The 23,811-nt window shown below is 27.4% G+C and overlaps 1 protein-coding gene across 1 annotated transcript; it reads right to left on the bottom strand.

The window, feature by feature from the left end:
* Positions 1-7,558: 7,558 nt before the first annotated feature.
* Positions 7,559-18,923, bottom strand: LOC132926942 (E3 ubiquitin-protein ligase RNF8-like). Its single transcript, XM_060991368.1, has 8 exons — positions 18,875-18,923; positions 16,863-17,078; positions 10,387-10,522; positions 10,276-10,325; positions 10,004-10,212; positions 9,326-9,539; positions 9,034-9,248; positions 7,559-7,779 (listed from the first exon to the last, which is right to left on the bottom strand). Exons 2-7 carry the CDS (start codon positions 16,972-16,974, stop codon positions 9,073-9,075), a joined length of 897 nt encoding a protein of 298 aa, XP_060847351.1. The 5' UTR covers positions 16,975-17,078; positions 18,875-18,923; the 3' UTR covers positions 7,559-7,779; positions 9,034-9,072.
* Between the last annotated feature and the right edge of the window lie 4,888 nt (positions 18,924-23,811).

Genomic DNA, 23,811 nt, shown 5'->3' with positions numbered 1-23,811 from the left:
TATGACAACGATTCTTATTTTCCATTATTAACATTCATATAATTAATTCATGCTTATACTTCGTAAACACTATAAAACATAGTTATACATAAAATATATTTTAATTCTTCAAAACATTCTGGTATATAAATACCAGGTATATTCGGATATAAATTATCGAAATTGAGTAGGTACAGCGCGCGACGGTATGCCCGGTAGACGGTCGTCAATTAGACCACGTCCTTTGGATAAAATATTTGAACATGTTCCAGTAAAGCTCAAGCTTTTAAACCTATATGAATGGAAAAGACAGGTGGTGTTTAACAAAATATTAAAATATCCAAGTGAACACTTTGAGCAGTTTTGAGATATACATTTTTGAAATTGAGTAGGTACCGCGAATACGGTATGCCCGGTAGACGGTCGTCTGTTAAACCGCGTATTTTTGAACAAATATTTGTACATGTTCCGGTTAAGCTCACGCTTTTAAACCTATATGAAAAGAAAGGGCAGGTAATTTTTAACAAAGTGTTAAAGTATCTAAGGGAACACTTTGACCAGTTTCGAAATATAAATTTTCGAAATTGAGTAAGTACAGCGCGCGACGATATGCCTGGTAGACGGTCGTCCGTTAAACCGCGTATTTTGGATAAAATTTTTGAACATGTTCCGACAGAGCTCACGCTCTTAATCCTATATGAATGGAAAAGACAGGTGGTTTTTAACAAAGTGTTAAAATATCTAAGGGAACACTTTGACCAGTTTCGAAATTGAGTAAGTACAGCGCGCGACGGTATGCCCGGTACATGGTCGTCCGTTAAACCGCGTACTTTGGATAAAATATTTGAACATGTTCCGGCAGAGCTCACGCTCTTAAAACTATATGAATTGAATGGGAAGTTTTGTTTAACAAAATAATAAAATATTCAAGTGAACACTTTGAGCAGTTTTGAGATATAAATTTTCGAAATTGAGTAGGTACCGCGCACGACGGTATGCCTGGTAGACGGTCGTCCGTTAAACCACGTATTTTGGAAATAATATTTGATCATGTTCCAGCAGAGCTCACGCTATTTTAAACCTATATGAATGGAAAGGGCAGGTGATGTTTAACGGACGACCGTCCATACCGGGCATACCGTCGCGCGCTGTACTTACTCAATTTCGAAAATTTATATTTCGAAACTGGTCAATGTGTTCCCTTAGATATTTTAACACTATGTTAAACACCATCTGTCTTTTCCATTCATATAGGCTTAAAAGCGTGAGCTCTGCCGGAACATGTTCATATATTTTTTCCAAAATACGCGGTTTTTACGGACGATTGATAAGAATATGGTATGTTATGATTGTTATGTTACTATATAATGAAAATATGAAAATATGAAATACTATTTACTAATAACTAATAAGTTATAGAATATTATACTACAACAACAAATTATTTATACTCAATAATAAATAATTTATATCATTAATATTATTGCAATATGGTTATACGGGCCGGGAACAAAGAATAATAGGCTGTGCGCCCGGTTACCAAAATGCTTCGTGCTTACTAGGTACGTATTATACTAACACACCGACCGACCATTGTAAATTTATGTAAATTGTGTATAGCTCAACTAGAATTGGTTGGGTTCGCCGCGCAAATACTAGTGAGCTATGTAGTGTAGTGGTGTGTAAGTGTGTATATATGTTTGTTTGTATACTTAATCTAGGACGAATAGGTAACTCTATAATAAATAATGGTAACTCAAATGTAAATATGGTATAAAATATGATATAATAATATAGAAAATAAGATATGGCATTATGGCCCTTTTGTCCCAACAAGTAAAAATGTAGGTAGGTATATAGTATAGTAAAATGCCTAACCCAAATGCCGGTTCAGCACAACCAGATATATTAAAAATCGTACAAATAAATCACATGAATAGAAAAATATAATGATTAATAATGCTAAAAACTGCGTAGCCCTTATGGCTAAACAGAATAAAATATAAATATAGTAAATAAAATATGACAAAATTAAGTTATGGCCCTTCTGACTCAATTACACATGATATAATAGAAAACTGCTATTAGAGCAATAGCTGCCAGTATAATTGATATAAAAAAATATATATAAGAGGAAAGCCCTTCTGGCTCAACAGTGATAAATATATAGTCAGGAAAAATAGCCCTTTTGGCTAAACGAGTAAAAAATATATATTAAATAATAACAATAAAAAATAACTCACGGCTTTTCGGTGTACCGCTGGCCAGCTGCTACCTATGCCTATAATATTCTAAATAAAATTCACACTCAACGAATATATAATTACATCGAAATAAATGACCAATAATGTCGCCAAATCGTAACACCGACTATAGTATAATATATAATATTAATAACGTAAGAACGTGGCGATTCGCGCACACGTATATAATATTAAGTGAAATATATGGCGATTACGCGTATATAAAATCCACGCAACAAATATAAAAAGTATAATAATATATATAAATAGTTATAACAAAAAACAGCCATTTGTGCATATATAGAAAAGTATTGTTCGCGACGGCCTAACTCACAACGACGGACGGAGGAAGACAAAAATTGCGGCGGCCGTGTTAAGCTACGCGTACCGGCGAGCCGGCGGCAGCAGATAACGATCCGATACCTGATTTGCATAATATTATATAATTCACAAGACACAAAACATAATTAAAACAAAAATAAATATAAAAATAACGGCTGGTGCGCGCGAGTGTTTGTGTGTGTGTGTGTGTGTGTGTCGATCGGCTGTTCCTCCGTAACCGATAGTATTTTATTTTATAATATTATATTATATTTATGGTGACCAGATATAAAAATTTAAAAAAAGTACATATTTTTAAAACTTAGCTCCTTCTCTGTCGTAATTGCCCAATGCGTATACTGTTCTACCCGTTTTACTCATATTTCTATAGGTCTATCTCCTTCTATAAAAATATTAAAAATCGTTTTTTTTTTCATCTGATTACTCTATTTTATTTTATTATTATTATCAATTATAAAAACCAATTATTTTAAATTATAATGTCAACTCATTTAGAGTGTGTCTTTATGATGAAATTACTTTGATATTGAAGTATTTAAAGTAAACTTAAACTAAAGTTAAATTATTTTGTAAAGGTAAAAATACCAAATGTAAAATTTAAATATATACGATTTAGTATATCTTAAATCGCGCAATCAACCAATAAGAATGCTTTAGGTCGAACCATAAAATCTAAATTAATAATCAAATTATAAAAATAGTAAAAACACATAAACACGTATTAGCCCATAATAATTTTTTAAAAAAAAGTACAATATCATGTACTTAACACTATTGTTAAGGACATTAGGACACATGTCCCATGGGGGGGGGGTCAAAATAGGAAATCCCCAGTTAAACGCCGAGAAAAAAATATAAGATAAACCTATAATTTTTACGCAAAACCAGTTTTTGACAAAATTGATTTTATTTTTTTGTTGTAATTTAAAAACAATCAACCACGTAGACTAACTGAAATTAACTTTTAACAGATTGTTTAATGTTTATATTGGCATTTTCTAATATTTGTAATTTATTATTATTAATAATACAATTAATACTAATTTGTAATTAGTATATTTTATGTTTTTTTTAATTACTGCAGTAAATACCTAATTTCGACTAACTTTGAACTTCAAATAATTATTAAAAAACTGTTTTTATATATGTATCAGTATGAACTACTTGCGTGGAACCTTATTTTAAATTTTTAAACCTTAGTTATTAACCTTATATTATATATAATAATTTAATATTATGTATATTTTTTTTTACAAATTAACTTCGAATATATAACACCATGCATCTCTAAGCTATGTTTAATTAAATCGACAATTATGTCAGCTTCCATAGCTGTAGACGGTCCATTCCAATTTTATAAGGCGCAGGCTCTTATTCACGTTTTCTCACCGAATAACACACCCAAACAAATTTATGTCTAATGCCAAAAAATATTAGGTACTTTTTTAATCACTGCTTCAATAATACAAGCCTATTTAAAATAATAATAAATACATTATTTTTTCTCAAACATAAAAATTTTATAATATAGGTAGTATTTAAATGTTGATGTAACAATAAATATTACGTACGACGCCAGATAATGCATTATAATTGGTTATGTATGATTTTTTACTTCAAGCCCCATCGGCTATAACGGCTATTTTAGGACGGCCAAGTTGATCTTCATCACCCCTTTCAATAGCTAGCCTTCCTTCTTCTTTACCAGCTTCTATCATTCCTTCCAATGCAATTCTATTCAAACACACTTGTATGCAGTTCTTGACACTTTCTATTGGACATCATCGGCATGTTTAAGTTCCTTAAGTTGGATTGTACTTTTGACCAATATTGACGACCGCAGAAATGACGGCCATATTAATATAATAATATTTATAATACTATATCGGTAGGATTTTCACTATAAATACTTTGTTTTTTATTCCATACTTTGCAAACAAATAAAAAAATACTTAAAAATCCTTTCCTAATCTCATTAGTAAACTCTAGGTCACTGAATGTACAGTAAAATTCTTCATGTTTTATTGATTCAAAAATATGTTGGATATTGATAAATCTCCCTCCCTGTAAATCCGTTATTGAATTATTTACCGTTGACAGTTTATCGCACGGAAAAGATGATTTCGGATTAGAATGTATAAGAATAGAATAGCTGTATTTTAGTTATAGGTATAAAACACGGTGTATAGAAAATACATAAGTACCCATACTATAACAGTTATAACAACAATTTTTAAATTTTTAAAAATTTGTATTTCGGGAAAAATAACCGTCGGAAAAAGTCGTTCGAGGAAAAATGTTTTGGGTTTTCGGTTTTTCGAATAAAATACCGTTCGGGAAAAAGTTCATTCGGGAAATTTGATTCGGGCAAAACGGCGGGAACGGGATGTATTACTCAAGAAGACCTAATATTCTGAGTTCACTGACCATCTTTTCAAATGTCACAGTTGCCCAAAACCTCAGGGGAGAAGTTTAATTTAATGTTGATGTGATTTACATTGTTTTGTATCAAATAAAATGATGGAAAACCTATTTACATATAATTTATTTTTTTAAATTATAAACAACTTAGTTCATAATACTCCTAAAAATTGATTACTTAATATAATTTTTTTTTTCTAGTATTTCTCATTCTATATAATAGTTTTATAACCAAAAAAGACATCAGTTACTTTATTGTTTGAGCGAATGTTTTCTGCGGCATATTAAAATTTGTTCCCTTAATTGATAATTATACTATATGATTTCAACTAAAATATTTTTTTATTAAACATGCTGAACTCGTGAATTCTAATGTAATTATTATTTTATTCATTATTGTGTAATTTTTAAGTTGATTTAACCCTTGTTACTTTCTCTGTAACATCATTACCAATGAGAAGCACTAATGCTTTAAATAATGATTTTTTTTAATTGACCAATTAAAATTTTTCAAGTTTGCTAGACTATTTTTATAAACACCGGTATGTTTATATTTTGTAGTATTATGATAGAATATATTAGATACATGTGTTTCCAATATTAATCTTTTTTTCAATAGATTGCAATTCTTAATATATAGTAGGTGTTGGGTTAATTATTGTGGGCGGGAGAAGAGGTCTTCCTCAAGAGATACTTTATATTATTAGTTATATACCTTTTAAGGGTTAAAGTGGGATGACGCGAGGTTTTAGTTATGTGCATTCTCTGTTGGCTGTTTTCTTCTATAAAGACGTGTTTAATCAATATAATAATATAATCCGTAGGTCTAAATTCTAAATGGAACGAATATTTTATAATATTTGTAAATATTTAAGTAAATGGATAGGACAATAATACAATATGTTTTAGTTTTTCCAGTGCAACTGTGCAAGAGATGGCAATTGCCTGATTGTGCCTAAACATATTTATAATACCTATTTTATTGTAAAAATCCTTTATTTTAAATATTATACAGGTGATAATACACAAACATAATGTGTACATATATAATTTTAATATAAAATAACTTGTAATAAATAAATTTATCATATTTGTATCTGTAAATATATCATAACAATATAATTAATAATAATATAAGATTGTAATATCAAATGTCTCTCAGTAATATTATATGTAACATTTAATGCTATATTTTGGTTTCCTTGAATATTAGTCAATTGCCATAAAGTTATACTAATTTTCTGTGATGTAAAATTATTTTATTAATTAATTGGTCTTCAGTCGTAACATTTTCCTAGCAAATATTATGAACAAAAATCTTGACCGTAACGTTTTATTCTCTTAACTTAATATTTTAATGTCTGTTGCAATAATATTCTTGTCTATTAAACTACAATCCATAATAATGATTGAATTATTGTTATATATTTTACATTACATGTAGACACTATATATGTTTACGATTCATGTTTAATTATCCGGATAACACTTATAAATTATGGTGGAAATACTGGAAATATTGCCTCATCAATTTGCCTCTATTTTTCTTTTCCGTTTTTTTTAAACACCAAATATGTTACAAATGTTGAAATGCATATTAATATATAAAGCAGATTATTAAATTACAATGCTTTATCTATATACAATAACATTTTTAACAATAAATTAAAGATTTTATTAAAATGTATTCAATTTGTATAGTTAATATGATAAACCAGTTAATTATGGTAATCTTATCTTATTTTCATCATTTAAAATGCTATAATTGTTACCAACCAATCATTCTGTAATATTGGCTTACGGTTTTATGATTAATTTAAAATGCTTATAAAATTATTGTGCGCTATGAAGTAGTTATATTTTAAATATTTTAATGCAGTAATCAAAGAGTTAAGTCTTCTAGAATGTTATCTATTATTTCATTACAAAAAACCTATGCTTTAATGTCATTATGTTTATGTAATGAATAATGATGTGTACCTAGTTTTAAAATCGGTTTTTATTGTGTATCTCTAAAAATACAAACAAAAAATGTAGCGTATTAAATGTTACTATATTGATCAAAGTTCAAACCTACAATAAGTCTTCACCGTTGAAAGCTAATTGTGCTTATTGATATAAGTGTCGTGTTGTATAAAATAATATAACAGTTTAAGATTTTTTTAACATAACAGTTTTTTTTTTAAGTATGAATAGGTGTACAAATCTATTAAGTATCATAATTAGAAAATAAACAAAATAATTTTACAAATTAATTTCAATAATATAATTACCTTACATAATAAGATTATTAATCCATGATTTATAATACTGATAATAACTAAAAAAAAAGTATAGGTACTAGACAAAAAATAATGCGAGCCAGTATTTAAATATTTAAAAGTAAGCAAACTAATAACTAATAAATGGAAAAAAAATAGTGTAATAATACTAATGTTTATGAAATACATTTCAATTTATTTGATATTATATTATTATAAATACCTGAATTATATGAATAAAAAAAAAATTTACATACATTTTATAAATCGATTATCTTAGTTTAACAATTAATTAAAATAAGTTGAGAACAAATGAAAGAAACAAGTTTACCTCGATTAATGATATGAACTACTACTAATAATCAAAACAATTACATTACAAGTATTATATTTTTATTTAAAATATAATATACACCTATATATATTAAAAATATATAAATAAATAGTCCCATCAAAAAAGCGTATTAGGAATTGAGCAGTTGAAAATTGTGTGCCCTGCACGGTCACAATTAGGGCAAAATAAGTACTGAGAACTGAAAAAAACACACGAATTGTTATTAAATAAAATATACTGGAAAAAAAACATATTTCAGTTTGCTTAAATAATAAATAAGCTATTAGGCACTACAAACAAGGCTCTGCAATGGCGACAATCATGTGTCTAAAAAGGCTCTCAAGCAGTCCTTCATAATTAGGGTGGGTATAGGTTGTAGCTGTTGGGTCTGGGCATTTTTACTCATGGATAAAGAGTATCCATACGTTTTCCTTCTAGTAACTTTAAAGAAAAATTCTAGCGTCGATAAAGAAAAAAATTTATGAGCGTATGAAATTTAATTTTTTACGAAATCCCGTGAAATAACGATATATACCTACTACAATTTAAATAAAGGTAAAAATATAATATACCCTACTGATTATCCTAGACCTAGACTAATAAATCAACTCCGTTTAGAATCGTTTTTCGCGTATAATGATATCTAAAGTAAAATATGTTTGTTATGTTAAACAATTAAAAAATTATAAACATAATAAAATATCTATTATATTCACTTAGTATTCACAATTGAATGTGAATGTGATTAAATAGTAAAAAAATATCCTTTAAAAGTGTTCAAATTCATATTTTTGATAATAAATAAAATTAACGATCTAATGCACCTAACCTATGCGTATCTTTTATTTTCCAAGAAACATGGGATAAAGAAAAACTGATAGTTTTCAACATTATAACTTGTTCTTTTCACCCTCCGGTCAAATTATCTTTTATATTGTCATCATCAACTGAGTTTACAAAGGACGTGTCTTGATTATCTTAATAATTATAAACTAATATCAATTATTATTTTTTATTAAATTATATTTATGTCTGCATTAATTGTTGACACTTAAGACATTAAAATCCAGTCCCTATAGTTATTACATTCAAAAATGAATAAATATTGATAGAAGAAATAGTTATTTTTATCACAATGGATAAATGTCCCAAACAAACATAATACATGCATATAAAATGTATAAAAGCAATGTGAAATTTGTGGTAAAAAATTAGAAATTTTACTCCATTTGTGCAAATTTCAAAATTATCCACCTTTCAAATGAGTAGTATCTGTCAGACTTGACTACCAAGATTATAATAATACCATTAAAATTCTTTCTAGTAAATTAATAAAAAAAATGTTAATCATCTTAGTAATTTGTACATAACTAGATATACCAAAATAACTACTTATTCAAAAGCCAAGCATAGCTAGTTAATCTAATTATTTTAAAATAGTACATGGTAATACCTGTCCAAGTGGTTAGCAAGCCATCCATTATTTCTATGTCTACCAATTGCCTAAACGTATTGGATCTAATTCAAATAATGCTTCTTCCAGAGCAACACCCCTTTCAGCAGCATTTTGATCTAGTTCACCCCATAATTCTGCATCTAATGCTCGGCGTGTGGATTGGTGTCTATGGTTTATTCTTGCATTATTTCTTGGGTTTCTATTAACCTTCACTATAAATATTAATTATTTTGATATCATCAACAAATATTACTTAATAATATACTATATTAAAAATACAATTTATTACCTTTATTATTATTACGTTCAACTTTTAAAGTTTCCCGCATCGTTTTTATTTCGGATGGTAAATATTCATATATACTGTCCAAATAGGTATTTAAAGTTAGACAGTGTGATTTATCTTTAACGATAACTCGACATATTGGGCAGTGATTAGCTTCTCGAGTCCATGACTCTATGCATTCAAGACAAAATGTATGAGAGCAATTTAGTACAGTTGGCTGTAAAAAAAATTTATTTTTCTATTAATAATGAATAACAATTGCAATTGATAGACAAATAAAAATGCCTAATTTATATATAATGACAATATTTTAATGAATTTTATAAAATTACATGTATAGATTTGACTATTATTTGTAATATTACGGTGAAATATTATTAAATTTAAAGGTATTAATATTATCCAGCCACATACGATTTTTATATTTATAAAATGTAAATAGCTTATTAGGGCTCTGAATAATACTCTTACCTTAAAATTTACAAATTGATAATAGTTCAATTCGCCATATACCAAAAATTAACAGATTAGGAGCTCCCTACCCTCTCGCCGATATTGATAACAATCACTTAAATAAATAATAACAAATTTAAAAATAAGTGATTTAAATATGTTAATTAAAAAAGTTTAAGACTATAAGTAATAAAAATAATTTTTGACTATTTTATTTAGCGATATTACCTCGATGAACGTTTCGTAACATATATTACATTTTAAATCATTTTCCATGTATTGTTCCCATTGATCACGTATCCAAGAGAGATTATTGTCATTAATACGCAGCTGTTGACGAAGTGATATAACTGCATTTTCAGCTTCTTTTAATTTTTTTGTTGTTTCTACTAACAAACTATCAGGAGTACCTTCTATCGTCTCCATAGTATAATTATCTGAAAGCAATTTTTCAAAAATGATTTAATAACGTGTTTATGTAGGAAAAAAAATATAATTACTTTGTAAGATCCACTTATCTTGAGTTGCTGTTTTATTAGTTTCCGGTGACCTTAAATTAATATAATTTATTAGCTAAAACAAAAATAGATAAATAAAAAAATATATTATACTTTTTTTCTGTATTGGGAAGAACTTGATTTATTTGTCTAGGTCTAGATGCACTACTACTTGGTGAAGCTGTCATTGGAGTAGTTTCTCTCCTTGCCGCCATAGGAAAACTGATTTCATCATCATTAGAATTTTCCGCTATAAAAATAAATATAGAACACTATAGAACTGTATACTACCTATTATAGAAGTTACGAATGTATGAATAAGGTTCAAATATTTTTCAAACTTCCTAAAATTAGCTTATTTTCAGATGAGTTTCTATTATTTTAAAATTGAAATATACTAGATACAATATTATAAGAATCCTTGTGGCGGAATTTAATGACTGTAATTTGGAATTAATTAATTTGGTTATATTTTTGATTAATTAGGTAACCTTTAGTTTACTGATTCAATTTTATAGTAATTTTTAAATATATACTTAAATACATACGATAGTAGCAGTGGTTCTCAATCTTTTTAGTACCGTGGCCCAAATTTACCCCGAAAAATCTTTCGCGACCCACATTGTTTCACTTTTCAAAAAAGTAGTTATAAAAAACAAAGTTTGTATTATATAAATATGTATAAATTTGTATTATATATTTAGTATTTTATAGGTTTATAATCAATTAATTTTTATAAATGTACTTTAATGAGCCTCATTATAAATAAAGGTGTATGCAAAATGTGTGCTTGTTTTCTGTTATGGTTAATAACAGCATTGACATCATAATTCAAAAAATTTTTCGCAACCCACTAAAAATTGACTGACGACCAGTGTTGTGCCATAACTAAATTTATCTAGATAAAAACTTAAAATCTTTATCTTATCTAGATAAGAAATAAAATTGACATCTAAATTTCATCTAGATAAAATTTAGTGCCATCTAGATAAATTATCTAGATAATTCACTAGGTTCGTAACTAATTACTAATAACTAATAAGTAATAATTAATAACTAATCTACAATATTATCATTTTCAATATAAAATAAACAACTAGGTAAATAAGAAATTTAATTTGTATTACTAAATTTGGTTCTAAAATAGTTTTACATAGCATTTATTATTAATTATGAAAATTAATGACAATTTATTACGTATATGTTACTGTGAATGTCCGCAATTGGTGAGTGCTGACAATCACCTAGCGAATGTCGACATACACCTACTAAATTAACGAATGTTGAAAAATTAAAATAATATAGACATGTACTTGTGGATGTTGACATTTACATTAGGATTTTGGTCAATGTTAACATACACAACACGGTTTTGGTTAATGTTAACATAGATTATGTATTCGCACACAATATTATAGTATAGTACTATTATAGACAATAATATAAAATAGAAATGATATGCTTAGTTATAAATATTAACAATTACTTTTATTAATATTATTATTGAACAATTTTATATCTGTATTAATAATTCAAATTATGATTATTTTTCCATACAAAAATTATTATTTTAAAAAAACAGCGAAAATTGTTCTATTTATTTCAACATGACAAACTATCATGACATTTTGAATTGCATAAAATGCCAACATTTCTACAACCACACTTGTTAGTGGTGCGCTTTGTTTTACTATTACATCGTAGGTACTAAAATATTAGATAAGATCAGATTAAATGATATTTGACATTCATCAATATCGTTATACAAATGTCGACATTCGCTAGTAAATGTTTACAAACAGTACAAATTTAATCAATATGCCAACATTCGTCATTCACCAACGACTTTGGTGTATGACGACATTAACCGGCGACTGCCAGCATTCACCAATTGCGGACATTCGCAGTAATATATTTATTATATATATACATGGGAGTGGAAATTATTTATAATTTTATAATACGGTCAATAAATCTCAAACTCGTATTACGAATGCCGATAGAACTTGGTTATTTGTCGCAGGCCGATCAAAGCTGCTGCGTGGTGGTACCGATCGGCGATTGCGGATAGTTTATAAATACTAAAATACAGAAATAATTGTCGGTAAGAAAATAACAATATTATAATATCTTATAATACGCTGTATATCTACAATAATTGATCGTTCCCTACCGATTTCCATAAATTCTATATTTATTCATAAATTATGTCTGTTGATCATGCAATCACTAATCATATGCTATAAATAATTGTTATTACCAGACCCCGATTATACGAATTAGTATGGGACATGGGTGCATAATATTGTACAACAAAATAAATAACTGACGTGAGACATGCTTCCCGTACCGTACGCAGTGCACACTCGTCCTCAACTTGTTCAGTGTTCCTGTTTTCATAATTTTTACAATTTTGTCTATGACTGTTAATTTTATTGGTGAAATATTTTATATTTTGCAATGGATCGTTTCTTAATTCAATCATTATATTTATTTGTTGAATTTTACAAACTGGTGTCGATCAATGCTGATAAAATAATAGCATCTTGTGTTAACTGTCATAAAAACATAAGTGCGTTAACTAAGTTGAGTAGCAACTTGTTAAATCATATTAAAGTAAGTTTTTTAAACAAATTTCTTTTAAATCTAAACATTGTGGTTAATTCCTTATTAGTAACAATAATAAATAGTAATATATCGCAATTTACAAGGAGTCAAGGAATATCTAAATATTAAAAACAAAATGTATCATAATATTTTATATGATTTAGGTACCTAGTTCCCACCTATTAATTATAACAATTACCTACATATAATTATTAATTAATGTTCCAAAAATTACTTGTTTAAGTTGTTTATAGCTTCTACATCCATTATTAATTCCAAAAGTTGAAATAGCCAGAAGTAATAAAAGTTTAAATTTTATTCAAACCAAAATTATTGATGTTCGTTAAAAAAAAATTAATAAAGATATGATAATTATTAATTCAGATTTTTTCTAATTTATTTGTCATAAAATAATCAACAGTATCAAACCAATAGCAATTTGTGGTTATTTTTACTGTAGTTTACAAGGCTGGATAGCATTAAAGAATTAAAAGTTAAAACGTATAGTTAATTAACTCTTTCCTTTTTTTCAAATTAACTTTTAACTTGATAAGTTATTTTTTTTAAAGATTAACATGTTAACTTCAACTTAATTTTATTCAAAAACACCTAAATTAAGTTAATTTTCGTCCAAAGAATAATGTAAAATTTTGAATGAGGTTTTTAAAAAAGTAGGTTTTATGATAGCCAGTTAATACTTTGATGTATAATTTTAAATTTCCCCAGTAATTTTCATGAGTGTAAAGAAAAACTATCTAATAAACATTATTATGTGTCAGGAATTTTTTATTTTGCAAATTAGAAAATTTTAACTTAAAACTAAGTTAAGTTACTTTTCTTTCAAAGTTAATGTTTAACTTAACAAGTTGACAAAAACAAATATGAGTAACTTTTAATTTAACTCGACTTTATTATTTTAAAATAATTTAACTTAACGAGTTAAAAAAAATCGTTAACTGCCCAGCCATGGTAGTTTAATAGGCAGGCACTATATCATAGAATACAGATTACAAACAAAAAAATTTAGTTTTATCTAATCTGTGATAATATTATGTTATCCTTACTTAACTAGTTACCTAATTTTACTATTTACCTAATATGTTTTTAAAGATACATTTTAATATATTTTTTTCTATGTTATATTAAAGTTATTAAATCAATATTTATACTGGTCTTTTTAATTACATACTTTAAAAAATATTATATATATTTTATTTATTATTTTGATATAGTTTTTATTGTACTAGTTGAATGATGAATAGAAACAAAAAAATTAACTAATAAAATTATGTTTATAAATAGACTTCTTTAAAATTTAAAATAATATAATACACAGTACACACACCACTATGAGACATTTTCTAATTATAGTTTTTATTTTATACTGTGCTTTAGACATTAGATTTATATTATAAAACTAGTAAAATATTTGTAAAATTTTTGATATCCCTGCCTATCAATTGTTTTTTGGTATATGTTTTATAATATATTAGGTACTGGAATAATTATAAAATATTAAATAAGGTATAATTTTATATATGTAACCAACTGATAACTCAAGTTAAAAATATCAATAATAAATTATATTCCTCCACGTATAATATATAAACAAATAACCTTTATTTTTAGTTATTTAACAAACAATATAATTACTATTATCTTTTTTATTCACTTATTCATTTATTGGAATATAATTTTATTATTATATTTATTATATACATTTAAAATTACCTTTATTTTAATAAGAAAAACAATTTTTTTTTATTATTTCATTTTTATCTAAAGTTATGCTCCAAGTACTTATATTATTAACTAATATACTTTCTGATTTTTACTCAGTATTTGAAAAATAGATTTTTTTTTTTTTTATAGTACTATTTCCTAAAACATATCATTATGAAGATTATGCTCTTTTTACATAATATCTCCAATATGTAAACCATTTAAGTTTTAATTTTTTTTAGTGTGTTAATTGTTGTTATTTTATTATTTTTAGGTGAAGGATTTAGTGTTTGAGTATATTGTAAACGAAATGCGTCCAATAAGAACTTGTGAAAAAAAAAGTCTTAAAAGGTTAATTGTAAGACTTACTGAATCAAATGATGATATAGTTCCAAGCAGAAAACAGTTATCAAAACAATTGGATTTAAAATATGAACTAATGTTTCAATGCTAACCAATTTAGTTGCAAAACATGACTATATTTGTGCAACAGCCGATATATGGAGTGCCAATAATCAACGTTACATGGGTATACACTATTTCTTATGTACACTATTAATATTGATTATTTTATAATTAATTATAATTTATTTGTAGGAATGACTTGTCACTTCATAGACAAAGAACCATATTTTCGCCAATCATATATCATTGGTTGTATACGCATAAAAGGAAGCCACAACTATCAAAATATTACCGAGGTTATAATAGACATTAAAAAAACTTACAAAATTGATCAATCAAAAAATACACATATTGTCACAGATAATGCTTTTAACTTTTAACTTATTTGAAAAATTACATTTGCCTAAATTAAAAGTTAGTGAGTGGGCATTCATCGAAGAATATTGCAACGTAATGAAACCATTTGCTTTTTTCTTGGATAAATTACAGGGTGAAAAGAACAGCTTCTTGGGTTATGTTGCCCCCACGCTTTTAGTTTTAAGAAAATTGTTAATAAAGTCCAACCAGTTAATATATTGTAAACCATTAAGTCTCACACTTGTGTCTAGTCTCAAATAACAATTTAGTTTTTTATATAGTTTAAATAAACCAAAAAGCAAAAGTTTTATAATAGCATCAATCAGTCATCCAAAATTCAAAATGTATTGGGTACCTGTTCAGTGTAAAGATCTTTGTAAAAAAATATTTAACGATGAATGCAATTTGATGTCTTCTTTAGTTACTACAAATTCTGACTCTGCAGATGACAGTGATGATATGAGTGATAAAGAGTTTTATAGTAATGTATGTGATAAAAGATGAAGAAATAAATGTAAAAGTATTAAAATATTTAAATTAAAAAAAAAGAGCTACAAATGTTAAATAATTATGCTGTAGTTAAAAAAATATTTTTGAAGTACAACACAACCCTGTAGAAAGATTATTTAGTGGCGCTGTTAAGCTTTGACATCAAGGAGAAATCGTCTTGGTGATATAACATTTAATAAATTATTGTGTTGCCGATCTAAACAATAAATTTATTATTATTTTTAATATTTTTTTTATATATTTGCAAAAGAAAACATTTTTATACATGTTAATATGTTATTTTAATCTTACTATAAAATAATTCATTAATTTTTTTCAATATAATAGTATGTTTGTATACTGTTTTTATATTTATATAAATATATAATGTTTTAAGTACCTATGTTGTTTAATAATATTTTTATATTTGTACACAAGCCAGAAGAATCCCAATAAAATCTAATTTCAAGTCTTCAAAACTTATCTCAAACTAAAGTTGGTATAATATTATATTATAAGTAGGACTGAGTATGAGTATGAGCACAAGGTGGTGTATTAATTTTAAAAATTTAAAATGATGTATTATTATTTATTACATTCAAATATTCAATAATTATAGTTAATTTGAATTTACTTCAACTTCATAGAAAATATAGATATATTAAAACATTTAACCTATCTATTAATTAGGTAGGTATCACTTCACATAATCACATGCATTGTTTTATATTTATTATTTATATAAGGTGAAAATAAAGAGTTAATTAAATACAGTTGTATTTAATTCGGACAAAATGTCCGAAATCTAGAAATTAGTCGTAAAAAATAGGGCAGATATAAAAAAATAAATTTAACTTATAACTTTAAATATATTAATATTTATACCGAAAAGCAAGTGACATATTATATAAAAATTATCATGACGAATTTTACGAGAGGAACGCGCACACATGTAACACACAGTGCGTTGTCGTCGGACAGGGATAGTACGTGAATGATGGATCATTTACCTTGAATCTGAAGAGGGCTGTCGGAGCGGATGGTTCCCAGATCGTGAGAGTTCCAGCAACGGTTTCCTAATCGACACGATCCCCTCAAAAACAAACATACTTTAGAAGACATGGTGAACGTAGCGCTGTTGTTGCGCTTATCTGTAAGTCCTCGTAACGTCGCTGCTAAAGTTAATGGTGAAGTCTTTGTCGTCCAACTGCGGTATTGTGTAGATACTAAAACGAAAGAAAAGGTTATTAGAAAAAGACAAAATCGTATTGAGAAACATGCGCGTTAAGTTAGCCAAAAATTCGAAATTTGACCGTAATCATTTCGCTGATGGAAGGGGGGAGGGGTAGTCGCGAGGCGGACAGACGGACGTAGCCTATTCGGCTGCTGTTTTAAAAAAAGGGAATTACCCAAACGGCTCCGGTTTATACAACACAAATTCTTTCCCACTTCATACAGACTTAGGACTGCCTCAAAAGAGGTGGGGTTAAAAATGTATTGGTAAATTTATAAAAAAAATGTATAAAAATTATATAAAAAAAAGCACGTATTCTTTTGAATTACATTTTGAAGTTAAAAAAATATAAAAAAAATATATAAAAATTATATAAAAAAAGTTTATTATATTATTGCGTTATTTTGAATTAAATTATGAATAAGTTTAAAAAATGTAAAACGTGTGAATATATGAAAAAATTGGTACATTTTTTTATAAACTCAATGCGTGTTATTTTGTTCAATGAAAACTCGTTGATTAATTGCGCAATGAGCTCCTGTTTTTTATTTCATAAAATTCGTTTACTTATACTAGAGACTTAGAACAGCTAAAATTAATATACTGGTATTACCGTTAGCAATTTTGAAATTTTCCTGTTTGTAAATTTTTTTTCGATGGGAGCCGTTTGGGATGCGCCGGGGCAGACTACTTACATCTATGGTCGTGTCGACGGCGTAGGTTGGAAAGGAAAATACTCAAACTAAGAGAATATGATCATACCGATAAAACGCGGAAAATCATACAGCGGTTTGTTTTAAAATATATATGCGACACATACACCAAACGACGGACAAAAAAGAGACGAGTAACTGACGACCGTCGACTGATCAGTAGTGGTGAAAACGAAACACAAGTCGCAGCGCTCAGTGCTGGATGGAAACGATCTGCTCTGCAGAAATGTCAGGCATTCGTAATACGGAAAGGGCCGTTGACCGCATGCGCGCTCGACACGGGCAGCGGAGACGATTGCAACTCTCTGCGGTTTTGGAAGTAGGGGGTACCATGGCTAAATATTTATCCATGGTGGGTATGGTCCACGGGCACGTGTTTTTTTGTCAACAAATTATTTTTTAATTTAGCGATTAATTTTTAAATAGTTAAAATGCCTAAAACCCCAAATTCAAAACTGGCATCAATTAGAAATAGGGACTTAGAAATTACCTGTAGAACATGTGCAATCGTGAAATACGGACAAGATCACTTAGAACAACACTTTTTAATTACAAGACCCTCGAATTTTAAAAATACATAGTAATCGACTTAACTGTCCAACCTCCTCGAAATAATAATCAATAACATTATACTGAGTAAATAGTCGAATTTAATTTTCGTCAAGATAATAACTGAATAAATATTATAATATGAAATTATTTTATGGCTTTCTAGCAAATGTCCTTTACGGTATGACAGAAAAATAATAAGTACCGCGGTCAAAAGAAAAGTAATACAATACCATGTTGGAGCATTAATATTCAAAGGAAAATAATAATATTTATGAAAGGTTAATACATAGATTTGTTTAAATATTGTCTCAAATAAATTTAAATTAAAAAAACATTTTAAGTGGATACAAAAATATTAAAATATTTAACGGATCACGGCAAACCTTCAAAAATATTATCCTCCATAATATTTATAATAAACTAATATTTACGCTAATATTACCAGAAAATCATACGAATGAGTTCTCTATAATATTACGCCGATATCCTCTTAAAACAGAAAAATACAACGAATACCACATACCTTTAACGATGAAAACTTCGGCGATGGACAAAAATGAAGTACACGTGTCAAAGAGTGTGGCACGAAAACGACTGACTGGTGAAAACAAAACACTAGTCGCAGCGCTCAGTGCTGGATGGAAACGGTCTGTTCTGCAGGAATGTCAGGAATATGGAAAGGGCCGTTGAGCGCATGCGCGCTCGACACGGGCAGCGGAGACGATTGCAACTCTCTGCGGTTTTGGAAGTGGGCACGGTCCACGGGGACAATCCATGAAACCGGTTGTAAACAAAATGCATTTTGGGACCGCTACACCAGCATCTGTTTTTTCTGTCTAACTCCCACATAATATAGGAACAAAGATACTCCGCGCGTATTTCCACGATTACGACTCTGGTTTAGTTTAGGGCAAAAGCACCTATGATATATTTTATAAAGAAGAATATTTCCTGTGCATTGACCGGATAGATTTTTAATATTTACAATTTTGAATAAATTGAATTTAATGGTTAAAAATAATCGAAATTATTTTAAATTAAAACATACTTATATTTATAAAAAATGTAAATATTAAAAATCTATCCAGTCAATGCATAGGAAATTCTCTTCTTTATAAAATATTTAATAGGTGCTTTTGCCTTAAACTGAACCAGAGAGTCGTAATCATGGAAATACGGAGTATCTTTATTCCTATATTATGTGGGAGATAGACAGAGAAAACAAATGATGGTGCGGTCCCTTAACACAAAACCATAAAAACATTAAAAAAAAATACAAAACCGATACGTTAGTGCATTAGACATTTAAAAATATTATTGTCTATAATTTATCATACTTCAATATTAATGAAAAATTGTATAATACGTATGTACTTGAATATTTCATAACAGTTATTTTGAATTAAGTATTTCAAATGCTTTTAAATTACCGTTCATTCATTACATTTATGACGTTACACGCATTAAAAATTATACTAATATAATAAAGTAATATGGTAGGTATAATATAAATTAAAAACAAAGACAGATTAAAGTGATTAAACCTCGAAACATACACTAATACTACATCTTATTGCATGTCTACTTTTCGGATATCCGCAATAAAAATATTGACGATAAGATATTATATGATATTCAAAATCGAATATTAAAATATTATTAAAATTAGTTGACAATATGTGTGCAAAAAACATGACATATGAAAACAAGTGCGATAGATATTCCGATATCAGAAAAGTGAAACTGAAATTAAAATATGCAATGCTGTTGTTTTTATTATAATAATGACTAGGGCAGAGAAGTTATAGGAGGTAAAATTGGAAAAATATGCATGCACATATGCACATAAAAAATTGAAAATATGCATTCAAATTCATTAAATATGCAAGATAATATGCACAAAAAAATTAAATTATAATTTAGTAAAATAAAAAAAATAGATATAAAAGAAATATAAAAATCATTGCATTGCACAAATCCACAATTAATTTTATTTTTAATATTTTCTACGTCGAATGATCGCCGATTGTCAGCCTGTATGGTTTTGTACCTTGAAAAACTTCTTTCGACGTCTGTTGATGTTACTGATGCATATTTATAAAATGTTAAATCATTTCCCGTTAGGTCTTCTGGTAAACCATCCATCGATGAACTTTCTCCATTCAAAATTTTTAAAATTTTTAATATTATTGCAAACCCATCATTTTTTTCTAAAACTTGGTTAAATTTTGTTTTTACTTTCATTCCAACGTCATCCGCAACTTCGTACAATTATATATATAGTATAAAATAATACCATACAGTTTTTATGTAGAATATGCATGAAATATGCACAAAATAACAAAATATGCAATTTTTTTTAAAATATGTAAAAATATGTAAAAATATGCAAAAAAAAATTTTAAATTTCAACTGTAGGGCCTATGACTTATATTTATATCTTGGTTTGCTATAAAATAGAGGCCCAGAATAAAACATGCAAATCCTATAACTTCTCTGCCCTAAATTAATGACCAAAGCTGTGAATTTAATGCATTTTTATGTTTTTTTGCTGCAACCTTGGTTTTTAAGTGTATTAAATTCACAGCCTTGATAATGACTATTTTCGAAAACTGTCATGGCACTTTTTTCGTTTTCCACAGTCCAGCAGAAATCATCAATGTTTTATTAGCTGTTGTATAGTTTATTATATAATTAATTTATAATCTTATTTTGATTGGAGAATAATTTTATGTTCTAAGCGAAGCGATAAAATATATTAGTTTTATAATGATGCAGTGATGTGTGTCTTATGTGTACCTATGTGTAATGTGTGTGTGTTTCCGAACGTATGTATGCCGTTTCTTTTAGGAACAATTAAAACAAAAATGCTTCAATAGTTCAATTTTCAAATTTAAAAGTGATGTCTGGTAAGCAGTAACACAAATTAAATTTATTTCAAAAGTAAAAATTGCGGTACTTTTCAAAACAATCAGGAAAAATAAAAAAAATACGCACACCACTTATCAACAATCGATTTTGTTTTTTTATTGTTATACAAAACCGCATTTAAACTTGAAATTTTCAATAATTATGTATACAAAGAATAGATATATTTAAAATATTTTGAATCTTTTTGAGTTTTGACTAAGCACTAAGCAGGGTTCTAGGTCACTTTGTACGGTCAGGCATTAAAGGTGTGAAACGCGGACACTTTGTACGGTCTTGTAAAACGGTACATTGCAGAACGCAGACACTTTGTACTATTATATACATAAGGTATATATTATAAATATAAGTTTTATACATAAGTAGTAACTAATAATTATGTATAGTGTTAATTATTAAAATAGAAAAAATAAAAATAAAATTGTTATAAAATATTGATTGTATTTGTATAATAATAATAATAATAATCTAAATAAACAAATAATCAATAATATCATTCAAACTACATGTAAAAATGTGTACAATATAAATATCAAGAAAATCAAAAAAAATGATGTCAAAAAGTAGTATAATATATAAATAGTATTTAGATGTAATGATTTTTAGATTATTAGCTAATAAAAAATAAAAATAAAAATAGGATAATATAGAAATACGTCAAATTTGAAATAAATGTCAAACGTCAAAAAAAAAATATAATATTGAAAAAATGTTTAAAAAACTACATGTAAAAATGTGTACAATATAAATAAGTCAAAAGGTAGTATAATATGAAAATAGTTTAGTAATAGTTTTTACTATTGCAAATTTTTAGAATATTAGCTAATAAAAATAAAAATAATAACAATTTTAATAATCAACACTATACATAATTATTAGTTACTACTTATGTATAAAACTTATATTTATTATATATACTTTATGTATATAATAGTACAATTAGTACAAAGTGTCCGCGTTCTGCAAAGTACTTTTTTACCCGACCGTACAAAGTGTCCGCGTTCTACATTTTAAACAATGGACAGTACAAAGTGACCGTTTACCTCTAAGCAGCGATAAAGTCCACGACGAGTATTAGTTCGTAAAATTGGGAGAGGCTATAGGCAAGCTGGTCTCGTAAACTGGTATTTATTTTTTACGATTCTATGAGGAAATACGACGTTATTTATTTTTGAAATGTGTTATTAGACACATTTTACGAAGACTTAGATTTCGCAATAGATTGTTTTCGATAAATATTAGGTACTCATCATTTTTTAACTTTATTGTATTCCGCATTTTTTACGAATGGGAATATTTTAAGTAAGGTCCTGTTCAACTATTATACCTGTATCCTAGCTTGTGAGCGATCGCCACGTTATGAATTTTATTATATTCGTGTTCGCTGATCGATAGGTTTATTTTTACTATAAATACATCTATAATCGGTGACCGGTGTGCTTGAATCATTTATGTTTTTTTTATGTACTATATATATTTGTTTGTATCATACGAAATCAATAATTTGTATTTACTAAGTTATAGAATAGCCAATAAAATAGGTGCTTTAATAACCAATAGGTTAACCTGTTTAATGAAATAATAAATTAAGTTTTTTGACAACATTAGATGATGTCTTAGTTATGAATTATAATTATAGATGTGAATTTCGTTAAATGTTGTTAAATATTTATGCATTTAAGTCCTAAAAGCAGGCTATATACGTTTTAAAATATGAAAATGTAATATGAATTTATAAATGACTAGTCGACCCGTCACGACTTCGCCCGTGATTGGTTGTTTATTTTGCCTTCGGACCATGATATGTAGAATTTTTTATTCAAATATTATTGTTTAATATGATCGGCAGGTAAATATAAAAAACGATTAATGAAAACGGATTGAAATTTTTCTAGCGGTATAAATGATAAATATATTTTTACTAAAAATAAATACAGATAAAAAAGAAATGCTGAGTAATTTATGGTTGATAAAGAATTTTATAAGACTCCTGAGTATATGAAGTTTTTTGTTTTATCTCCTGTTAAAATTAAAATCATGATTCGGATCCCCAGTTCGAGAAAATCCCACGTATAATTGTCCATGTGAAAAGCAGTCTGTACAAAGATCTACGCCAACGTACTTGAATGTTTAACTATATATTTGTATAGATTAATACGAATATTGGGTATACGTCATGTAGTCGGAGTACGTGCGATAAACTTCTCGGAACATTATTATTCATATCAAACATAATACAATTTGACGAACAAAAAGGTCAGGTAGATAGCTGTAAACCCGCGGGCCCCCGTGTCGCACAATATATGTATATAATATAGGTACAATTGTTTTTAATTTTTTATGAATTTTATACTTTTTTTTTATTGACAAAAGTGTTACTAAAACCTTCAGCAGAGTGTCGGGTATAACAGTAAAAAATTTCAGCCAAATCGGTTCAGTAGTTTTCTCGGTTAGCGCGGCCGTAGAAAAACCCTTACAATTTTATATAATAGTAAGTATATATAGATTTTCATACTAACCTTATTGACAAAA

The sequence above is a fragment of the Rhopalosiphum padi genome, chromosome 3 (genome assembly GCF_020882245.1).
Source record: "Rhopalosiphum padi isolate XX-2018 chromosome 3, ASM2088224v1, whole genome shotgun sequence".
Lineage (NCBI taxonomy): Eukaryota > Metazoa > Arthropoda > Insecta > Hemiptera > Aphididae > Rhopalosiphum > Rhopalosiphum padi.
Note: the sequence above shows the minus strand (reverse complement) of the source record. Positions and strands in the feature narration are given on the sequence as shown.